The following is an 11,005-nucleotide window of genomic DNA, read 5'->3' as shown; positions in this document are numbered from 1 at the left end:
AGTTGGTGGTTAATGTGAACTTAATGGCAGTTAATGTGATTGTTGAGGTCATAATAGATCTAATTAACAACATGTCTAACAATGACAGGCCTGTGCAGACGAGCTGCTTCTGCTTGACTATTGTCATGAGGTTCAAGTGTCTGTCTGTGCTGAAATGTTGGGAACCTCTTCTCCCTTGCGTACCCCACTGACCTAGATTTCAATTGTTTTCGGCCCGAGACAATGGGGGGGAAATGGTTTCATAACTGAACACAATACCTGGGTGTTTTTCAACACGATTGTTGTTAATGTCGCATTGTAGTGTGAGTTGGTGCTGTGCATTGTGCGTCTTCTCGATGTAACCTGCTCAAGCAGCCAGCCGCAGACAAGCCTGTGGACCCCTCAGTAAATCATTTGTGAACCGTTCAGCAGAGGATGTGCATCCATGTGAATTTCTGCAGAGAAGCTAGTATATTCCTTGCTGCTTCTAACAGACCTCTCATATTTCCTCAATAAAACATTACTCTCCTGAGGAGTGTGGTGCTTTTAGTATCGATGGCAGAGAAATATATTTTAGTCAGTGCTTCACTGAAGGCCTCAGACAGAGACGTAGACCACTGAATAACCTTAGATGCCAACAGGTCCTAAAACTGTACCAGCTACACTGATCTGTCCTGAAAACTGGGGAAGCTGACAATCTTGAAGTGGTCATTTATTCACTAGATCACAATCTGATCTTAATTTTGTTTGTTAGGTGAGAAGAAAAGTAGTTTTAAAAATACTGTTTAAATCCTGTCTTTATTGTGTCACAGAAAAGTGAACTTTCTGTGCACTGTCTGTTTGAGTGCTGGAGTTTTAATTTAATTAAATTAATTTAATTAAAGCCAGGAGCTGCTAGTCAAATGCTCTTGATTCACTGTTCATCAGCTTAGGTGAACACCTCTATAAAAGCAGAGGCAGTTTGCTGGTCTGAAATATTCAAGTGTGTGTTAACACAACACCGAGTAGGAAATACATCATGAAGGATCTTAAATAGGAAGGGTTATAAGGCCATTTCCAAGCCATCTGAAGGCCATGATTCTATAGTGAGAAATATTATTCACAAATGGAAAACATTCAAGAGAGTGGCCAGTTTTTCCAGGAGTGGACATCTCAGCAAATTCACCCACGCGGTGTTCAGAGAAACTTCAAAACATGAGCCATATCTCAGACTCTACATGCCTCAGTTAGAATGTTAAACGATAAAGTTCATGACAGCAGTTAGAAAAAGCCTGAACAAGCATGGCCTGTTTGGAAGGATTGTCAGCAGAAAGCCTCTTAAAGAGAAAAAAACGTCTTATAGATAGATGAGATCAAAGTGAAGATGTTTGGTCATGGTGCACAGTGCCACATTTGGAAAAGAAATCAAATACAGCGTACCAGCACAAATCATATCAGCTGTCAAGCACAGTAGTGGAGGGATGTTGATTTGGGCTTATTTGCAGCCACAGCACTTTACAGTCATTGAGTCTTAAACGAAAATATTCTAGAGTCAAATGTGAGGCGTTCTGTCTGAGAGCTAAAGTTTGGCCCAAATTAAAATATAAAGGACAACGATCCCATGCACAGAAGCAAATCAGACCTCAGCCTGATTGAAATACTGTTGTGGGACCGGAGATCTGTACATCGGTGAAACTCAATGCAAAGAAGCAACACTGAAAGGCTCAGTGGGAAAAATTTCTACACAACCATGTGAGAGACTGATAGACACACAGTGAATGATTACTTCAAGTTGCTCATGAAGCTGGGGTGTGCTTAGTTTCTCACATGACTACACAGAGTCCTGCAAAGCTTCTGTCTGTCTTTCTTTCACACTTTCACACTCCCAGTAACAACAAGCAGAATGACAAAACCTTTTGCCTTAAACTGAAGATCCTGAAATGTGTCAAAGGAACCGTCGGAGAACAGAACATCACAGATGTAGAAGTTGGCAGGGGGAAAAAAGAGAGTGCTCCATGTTTGGTAGATAGATGCAGGAAGATTCATCAAAAGGCAAATTAATCAAAGGACATCAACAGCAAATGGGGAAGGGATGAAAGAGTGCCGCCCGTTTGTTCACTCCCGCTCTGCTCCTCCCGAACCTGCTCTCTGATCTCATCATGCCGCACGAGTGCATACAGGGGGCTGGAGCACAATGAGTACCACAAAACATATGCACATTAACAAATCTCTAAGCAAAGCTTGAAAAAGAAGAAATGCAATTAACGCGGTTTGTTTAACTCAGAGTGGTTTTTAAAGTCTCATGTTTTCATATTTGACTGTTTGCGGTTTTCCAGTATCAAAGTGTTTGAACTTACGTGAGCAGAAGCTTTGAAACATAAACACACAGTCACACACTAACACATACTGTATGATGCTGTTAGTGTGAACTGTCAGGGCTGGGTTGTGGCAGCAGTGGACGGCCCTCTTTGATAATGCTCTGCTAGATTGGGCAGCCGCTCTTTTTATCGTTCAGCCGGTTAGTTGGCTCAGAGTTGACTCCAATTTGTACTCTTCCTTTGGGTTTGTCAGCACAGACCACTTTGTCCGTCCATCTAGACTGTGGCCCCATGTTGTCAGAACATGTTGAATTTTGTTTTTATTCAATATAATCACTCTTAAAAACTGCTAAAGTTGGTTGTTATACCCCAGGAAGCTAAGGTAATGGGGGGAAAGCAACACAACTTGTTCAGTTTGAAAAAGGACACATGAGGGTAAATTAGCCAATTAAATACATTTTTCTTACTAAGTAATCAAACAAAAGGAAAGAGCTGAGCTGCTATGACGATCAAAAGAAGAAAAGCCCAACAAAACCTAGAAGCTGATCAAAAGAATAAGTCAAAACAGTTGAAAATTGCCAAAACACCCTCCTTGCCAAAACACACACACAGCTCACAAGCTGCAACACAAAGGCTCTCTAGTACTGGAGCTCGCCTCTCTGTGGCCTTAAGTACTCTGGCCTAATGGCTGTGTAGTCAGCTGTATAGTCACTGGTGGCACCTAAGGCTGGAAAGGCCTCATTCACAACCAGAAGTTAAAGCAGGCAACTCAGGCGGTAGGCTACATGTGCAGTAGCTGGGGGTGGGTGAGAAATTAGCTCAATCAGTGGACCTTAACAGATTTGAGGTAAAAGGTTAATAAATAAATAAATGACTAAAATAAAACACAGACCACTAAAATAAATACATATCTGATTTAAAATGATCGGCAACGGTCAAGACAAGTTATAGAAACAGCTGAAACAGCCCACTTAAAGTGTGGCAATCAGTTGAAATTGTTGATGGGATGGAAACTGCTATAAGCATTTAAACTAGCTTAACAGCTAGCTGTTAAATTGATTAGCCTAGTAACAACAATTAGTAGACAAATGGTTTAAATCAAGCCAGTAGTTATGGATAAGTGGTTGAAGCAGTTTTCTAACCACAACTGATAAATTGTAAGCTGATTATTTATTTCTAAACATAAAGTGTAAGTTAAAAGTAGACCAGATCCATCTTAAAAATAGATTAAATTAGCGAGCATGTTAGCTCCACTACAGGAATTTGGGACTAGGCCTACATCAGATGAAACAGTATAGCTGCTTTTTCCAGATTTTAACAGCTGTAATAGCCTTAAAATGATTGTTCACATCTTTAGATATCAGTTAGCCCACAGTTAACATTTATTTTTTATGCTCCTGAGTCTACACTGTACAACTGCAACTAATGACATCACTCAACCGCTAGCTTTATGCTGCATTAACCTTGTTTTTTTAATAGGGGGCATAGTCCTATTGATTTATTCATCTAATATTTTTAAATAACAGTTTTATCCCTTACATTTCACAAAATCTTATTGCTTGCCCTGTGTGGCATTTTCTCAAAAAACCTATAAATATTCATTTTAAAAAAAAAGTTTATAATGAAACATTTCTGTGTAGTAGGAAATTGTCCTGACTTAACGTGCCCGTCTTGTTTTGGCAGGTGAGAATATCACCAAAATCTACAACAAAATTCAAGTTGTGGTCTCAATCAAGGATTTCTCTTTTTCTTTAAAAAATACATCATGTTCCTGAGCAGTCTTTTACTGTATCTTTATGTAACAAAAGCAAAGTTCAGCAGAGAAAGACAAAAGTGATGTGAACTGACAATATTTTAATGGGGGGGATAAAAGACTGTAAGTGATCAATGGAGGCGGCATCCAAGTGATGCCCGGAGGACGGCTTTGATGTGGCCATCCTCAGAGGGACGCCTGGGACAATGCCCTCTTTGAGGGGCATGGGCAATGGCAGACACTTCCCTCTCCCTCGCTCCTGCTCTCTCACACTCAGCCTCCCTCCGTTTCCTGCTTCCTCCTGCAGTCCTATGACTCTTTGGTTTAGATGTTTACACTCTGCATCATTTACTATCCTTAACTGTATAACTTTCTCCCTCTTTCTATCGCATTAATTCAGACAACACCCCCTTCCTCAAAGCCCAGCCAATCGTTCTTCTTCCCCCCCCTCCTCTGTATCTCTCTCTCGCTCCCTCACTCGGTCTTCTTTCATAGAACCAAGCCTCTTTGTAATGTCCAGCCTTGGCAAGTTGCGCCCGATTTGCTGTCACAGTCTTAATGAATTCATCTGTTTGTGTATTGGCCATGGGAGCATTTCTCCCTCCCTCTCCCTCTCTCTTTCCTATCCTCCACCCCCTCCCTCTTGCTTGTGGTCCCCTGAGGGCTCTATATATACCAGGGACCACTCCAGGCATCTATTGTTCCTCTAAGTAAACTTACAGACAGATGCCCTGCACCACAGTTTGGGAGAGAGCCCAGAGAGTCAGGAGGAGGGAGACAGTTAGTGAATGCATAGAGCTGCCAGACAACAAGGACCTGGAAACACTGCAGACTCATCTCCAGCTCATCTGCATCCTCTTCAGTCATTCTGTGTGTCTCTTGCCTGCCTGCTTCTTGCCACTGTGGAGTGGAGGTCTGATGCTCTGACAGCATGCCGCTGCTGGTGTCACTGCTGCTTATGGGGCTGGACTGCTTGCTGGGAGCCCCAACAGGAAGAGAGGTCTACAGGATGCCCCAGAGTGCTCTTAAAGGTAAAACTGACCCATCATTTCTCATTTATGGCAGTTTATGTTAAGACTGGTCACAGCTGTAGCTATCTGTGACTATATTTGGGAGAGCTTATGTCAAATGTCTTCAGTAGCAAATGAGTCTCTTGCAGAAAACAAATAGTAATGCTTAAAGCATCAATACCTCTAAGTGAGTCAAACACCAGAAGAAACATCTGGTGATATTGCAAGTCTGAGTGAGATTCACCTACAGTTTGGCACATATACACAGCTAATAAAAAAATCTAAAGTTTTGCTTTCATGGATTTTTAACTTTAATGCTTGAAAACAACACATTGTAAAAGAGCCGAAACACAAATGTAAACAATGAGTACTGACCAATTTCAGCACTACTCCTCAGGACCTGTTTGAAGCAGCAAACAGTTGTTTAAATTAATTTCATTTAGTGCTGTGTGACCTTTAAATCCTACAGTAGAGCACAGTGTTGAGGGGCCTCTGGCCTTCTCTGGTTGAGGTGCTGAGTACAGCAGAGCCTTCATGCAAGTGACTGGTGATGGCAGTGTGTTTGGAACAAGGGACTATGGGTCCCAGCCGCCCCGGGGCTGCCAGCCTGTGCCCTTAGGGCCTGTCCCTGCCCACCAGCCTCTGCCCGCTCAGCCTTGGCCTTCTAATTAAATCTTCAATCAGTATTGTTGTTGTTACTGGCGTATCCTGTGATGTTTTGCGGCACAGAGGGGGGCAGCAGGGTCGGCGGCCCGATTGAAGCGTGTCTGTAGAAGACTCACCAGGGCGCTGAGCGTGAGCTAGCTTCCCCAAAATGCTGCCAATGAGCTCAAAGAGCAGCATGAGAAAAAAGGGGGCTACGCACACACATACCAGAAAGCTGCACCAATTCATGTTAATGCTTACATACACTGTGTTCCCACAGCAAATGACTGTCTTCCTTATTATGACCTAGATGTCCTTCTTTTTTAAATCACTGCCACAAATTTCTCCTCAAAACAAAAATTGGGTCATTTTATTGATAATAATTCAAACAAGTCTCTGCATATGTGTTCAGGAAACAAAATCTCACAGTAGAACTGATTGAGTTTGAATTTCATCCCAGTGCAGTGCTGGAGCTTGGAGGCAAATATCAGCGTATGTCATTCTGTACTGCAGTTTCTGCACATCGGCTTGGCTGATTTATATTGCTCATCTGTGTTTTCTTCTCTTTTCTTGCACCTTTCCTTTCTCTTCTTTTCTTTTTCTTCCTGTCATTCCTGCAGCTCTGTCTGATCGGGGCACTGTTGTGCTGGAAGCAGCCATGGCCAGTGCTCTGTCCACTCTTGAGCGTGCAACGTCTGAGAGAAGCCGGGCTGAAGCCAGCTGCTGGGGTTGTGTTCCCTGTCTGTTTCAGAACTGCGGACAGCTGTCAGGGTCCTGCTGTGAGTGCAACATCGTGCTTACTTGCCTGTTCAATCCTGATCACCTTTTAGTCACATCGAATCACTGCTCCACCACCGCTACATCTTGGTGTGTCTTAGATGTCCCCTTCTTGTCAACAGCGTCTTCTTCCAATGCTCTATCAGAGCCCAGCTGTGAGGTCATCGGTAAGGCCCAGAAGCTTCAGGGTGAGGCGGAGAGGAGCTGGGCTCTGAGTCAGGCCTGTGCGTACTATCAGCATCGCTGCCCACCTGGTGAGGTGGACACGGAGAACTGCATCAGGATCATGGGGGAGAGCTGCAGCGCTCGCGTCCTCCAGTGCAGCCTGCTCAACACAATGCAGAACCTGGAACCGGCTATGCAGACGCACGCACAGGGTGAGGGGAGACATCTTTTTACACATGCAGAGGCATTGGATTTAATTGCTTTGCATCGTTTTTCACCAGCGGTGCCTGTTCTCTGTCCCAGCAGCAGTGTGCGGTCAGAGGTCAGCCACAGTGCAAAATGTTACGCAGCCTCGCTCCAGGATTGTGGGCGGCTCTCCTGCACCTCCAGGCAGCTGGCCCTGGCTGGTTAACCTGCAGCTGGATGGTGCCTTGATGTGTGGAGGGGTTCTGGTGGACAGCTCCTGGGTGGTTACCGCCGCACATTGTTTTGCTGGGTTAGTGTGCATGTGTGACTATTTTCTTTGCAAAGACAGATGAGATAGTAGTCAAATTCACAGCATTTAGCATTTGTTAAAACTGTCTTTTGACCTCCGCAGCAGCCGTAGCGAGAGCTACTGGACGGCCGTCGTAGGCGAGTTCGACATCACCAAGACTGACCCCGACGAACAGGTTCTCAAAGTGAATCGCGTCATCCCCCATCCGAAGGTAAAAACCCAAAACCTTTTAGTATTTTAATTAATCACCGATTTATTGATCAGAGGCAATAACAGTTCTGTCATCTGTCTGCAGTTCAACCCAAAGACATTTAACAATGATATAGCGCTGGTGGAGCTCACTTCTCCAGTGGTCCTGTCTCAACACGTCACCCCAGTGTGTCTTCCTTCTGGTATGGAGCCCCCCACTGGCAGCCCGTGTCTGGTGGCAGGCTGGGGCTCCCTCTATGAAGGTGAGTTCAGTATCCTATAGACACACACGGTGTCATGCTAGCCTCATGAAAATCCAACTTATTTATTATCCTACCAAATCAATAATGGTGTATTTTTCTCCACAGATGGCCCATCTGCTGATGTGGTGATGGAGGCCAAGGTGCCCCTGCTGCCTCAAAGCACCTGTAAGAGTGCTCTGGGCAAAGAACTGGTCACCAACACTATGCTTTGTGCTGGTTATCTTTCTGGAGGCATAGACTCTTGTCAGGTGGGCACATTAGAATTTCTGGATTTATTTTTGAATGATCTTTATCAGTTACTGAAGTGGCACCACTTTAATTCATTGCAAACCATGAACTATCACCTGCAGGGAGATTCTGGCGGCCCCCTGATCTACCAGGACCGAATATCTGGTCGATTTCAGCTCCATGGCATCACCTCCTGGGGAGACGGCTGTGGAGAGAAAGGCAAGCCTGGCGTTTATACGCGGGTGTCTGCTTTCTCTGACTGGATTCAGGCAGAGATACAAAGTAAGTTGTGTATTTATATCGATATAAAGTAATCTGACATAACCTCGCTTTACCGTAAAAGTAAACTCATCTGAGTAATCTGAAAAATATTATCAGTGGCTACTCCGTAATACTGACATACTGCACTTCATCATGAAATCATCACTTCTACTTCTTCTTTTTAGAGTCATTTGGGAGCCGTGAGCCTACATGTCCAGAGCTTCTAAAGACAACTGAAATGACAGAAGAAGAACAGAGGTCAGAGTTCGGCTCTCTGTGTCGCTTCTATAAACTGACCTGTCCTTCTGGTCAGTCTGCCGGTGCTTGCAGCCGACTGGCCGAGGAGAAATGCCTCACCCGCTTCAAGAAATGCCGTGAGTACTTTTATTTGAAACGCCTGGCTTCATGAATGTACAACAAATACCTGATATATTGTTTACGCTGAGTTTTCTGATCTTTCGTTCTCTCCATCATCTAGAGTTGCACTCATTCTTGCAGACCCTGCTGGACTTGCTCCAGAGGGCCGAGGACTACATCAGGGACAAAGTGGACTTGACTTTCTTCACCCAGACTCTGCCTCAGCTTGTGGAGCATATCTACAGCACAGCTTTCACTCACACCAGAGAGAGGCGGGACCTAGGCCTGAGCCACAGTCTTAAACAGATTGAAGGTACATGACTGACAGAGGATGCTTTTCATCATTTGTCCAAGCTCAAACTGTCATGTTTTGCTGCTTGCTGCTGTAACAGGTGTTTTATTACTTGCAGAACAGCTAGGTGGTGCTGTGGTGCCAGCAGAGGAAGGCCCTTCTCCAGTTCCCCCAGCCTTATTCACAGATGTCGGGGCCTTGGTGGATGACTGGGAGAAATATCTGAGAAGCATGGCGGATGATGTGGATGAACAAAACCCTGACACATCCACAGACATCTCCTCCAAAACCAGGAGGCAGGAGGACAACCTTTTCTTGCAGGTGCGCTGTTTAATGCTTAAGAATGAAGTGATGCATGGTTTATCTTACACATTTGAATTGTATTTGTGTTTAATTTAATGAATAACTGCATGTGTACAAAGTAAACTGTGGTTAAATACAGCACAAAACAAATCCTAGTAAGATAAAACAATGAAAATCAAAACTAGGGAGGGTTAATGTGAGTTTCTTTCAGTTACAGAGACGGTTTCACTTTGTTTCCATGTGTTTTTATTTCAGCTTGATCTGAACATCAAAATCTATTTTTAATGTCTCCAGACACAGGACTCCTTTCTGCAGCAGCTTGAGGGAGAATATCAATCCATCATCTCAGCTCTGCGTTCCAAACTGGACTCCAGAGCTGCTCCTCCCATCCTGCACTTGGACACAGTCTACCTTCAGGAGGAGTCTCCCAGAAGTCCGTCTGTCTTTACTCCATCCACTGGAGCACCGGACCACACCCACTCACCCTCCTCTTCCTGGGTATCACAGAAGCCTTGGTCACTTCTGACAGCGTTCATAAATGATGTTAAGAATTTAAAGGCGCAAAGTAGGATTGCCACAGACGCAGGATCGCAGAGTGAAAGCTCATTTAGTGAAGGAGCTACTGCTAATGAAAGACAGAGAGCCGCGTCAGAGGGTTTGACATTTTCTGAGAATGGAGACGGCACAGAGTCAACAACTGTTCTCCAGCCAGTCACTGAGAGCGCGCCCACAGAGACTGCTGACCTCAGACAGGCTGCTGTCAAGCCTTTAATTCTTCACAGAAAATACAGGAGCCTTGTTCACAGGAGGCAAACGACCGGCGCCAACATGAAAAGTGTGTGCCACGTCTTTATTCAGACAAGTTTCATTACATATATTCCAAAATAATGCATGTGCTCAAGTGTGTTTGTTTCCCCCCTGTAGTTTGTCCTGGAGTGAGAGAGTCTTCACAGAAAGTCAGCCAAGTCAGAGACTCTTACAGCTGGGTGTTAAACATCCCGAGCAAGAATCTCCACATGAACTTCCAGGAGGTAAGTCCCAGTAACATGCATGCAATATTCTTTTTGAAACAGCCTTTTTAATGAGCTCTCTTTTCTTTAGGTGTTAGTTGATCTGGGCTCCAAGAATGACCGAGGACTTTACCAAGCGCGGGTCAGAGCTGTAGTTGGAGGACGACCTTTGACCTTCTACAGTCTTGTGGGCCTAGAAAACGATTCTTTCTACCGCAGCGTGCCGAGGATCATCGCTTTGGCACTGGAGGCTTTCAAGTCATAACTGCTAACAACGCTAAAAAGGAGAGATGATGGCAGAAAGCCTCTCCAAGTCAACTGAGAAACTTTTAACAGACAGATGCGTTGAAAGCGCGCACAGACTTTACTTCTTGCCTCTGCTGTTTCCTGACTCTAAACGAAAAACATGAATGTATCAACCCACTTACAGACCACCAGTCACACCACAAGCTTTTGTATGTGGTTGTAGATGCAGCCTTGTCTAACTTATGAACCCGAACAAAAATGATAAGTTATTCATATTGTCTTTTACAAAGGTTGAGCCTCTTGTAAAGCACATACGCGATATATATATTATGTTTATTCTTGTAATATTTATTTGTATAGAGAAAAGTATTTGTATTTTTGTAAAAAACAAAAACTAAGGTCTATAAATAAAAAAGTTATTAATGTTATGGGATGCTGTGTTTATTGTAAGGAAAGACTGAGTTAGCAGTAATGCAGCTTCTGATCTTCCCGTCTTTGTGACCCCACATTCATTGGTTTCACCCTTTGAGCAGAGCTTTACGGTCAGTGCAGCAGCTGTTACTGTGATGACAAGAACCTCCATGATTTCTTTTCTTAAGATGGGTAATTTTAACAGGATCCAGAAATACACCACCCTCTAGAGTCTCTTATTGTCTGTCATTATCCACAACTGGCAAATTTAAAGGAGGTGGCACTCTTTGAGCAGCAAACAAGCCCTCATTATTGCTTTGTGT

At 44.1% G+C, this 11,005-nt stretch overlaps 1 protein-coding gene across 1 annotated transcript; it reads left to right on the top strand.

Annotated features, from left to right (window-relative positions):
* Positions 1 to 3,984: 3,984 nt before the first annotated feature.
* Positions 3,985 to 10,655, top strand: prss56 (serine protease 56). Its single transcript, XM_005476217.4, has 14 exons — positions 3,985 to 5,060; positions 6,305 to 6,463; positions 6,584 to 6,838; positions 6,933 to 7,122; positions 7,225 to 7,333; positions 7,418 to 7,574; positions 7,680 to 7,822; positions 7,925 to 8,084; positions 8,249 to 8,437; positions 8,542 to 8,733; positions 8,831 to 9,033; positions 9,310 to 9,850; positions 9,940 to 10,046; positions 10,117 to 10,655. The coding sequence occupies exons 1-14, from the start codon at positions 4,961 to 4,963 to the stop codon at positions 10,288 to 10,290; spliced, it is 2,679 nt and encodes an 892-aa protein (XP_005476274.1). The 5' UTR covers positions 3,985 to 4,960; the 3' UTR covers positions 10,291 to 10,655.
* The last annotated feature ends 350 nt before the right edge of the window (positions 10,656 to 11,005 follow it).

This window comes from Oreochromis niloticus, linkage group LG18 (assembly GCF_001858045.2).
Source record: "Oreochromis niloticus isolate F11D_XX linkage group LG18, O_niloticus_UMD_NMBU, whole genome shotgun sequence".
Taxonomy (NCBI): Eukaryota; Metazoa; Chordata; class Actinopteri; order Cichliformes; family Cichlidae; genus Oreochromis; species Oreochromis niloticus.
The sequence above is the reverse complement of the archived record's forward strand: the minus strand, read 5'-3'. Positions and strand labels throughout refer to the sequence as shown.

What these genes read in the sequence shown, in the direction of transcription:
- prss56 (XM_005476217.4), top strand. Translation starts at nt 4,961, where the DNA reads ATGCCGCTGCTGGTGTCACTGCTGCTTATGGGGCTGGACTGCTTGCTG. An exon ending in AGGACAACCTTTTCTTGCAG is followed by an intron (nt 9,034 to 9,309) that starts GTGCGCTGTTTA and finishes TAATGTCTCCAG; the next exon opens with ACACAGGACTCCTTTCTGCA. An exon ending in TCCACATGAACTTCCAGGAG is followed by an intron (nt 10,047 to 10,116) that starts GTAAGTCCCAGT and finishes TCTTTTCTTTAG; the next exon opens with GTGTTAGTTGATCTGGGCTC.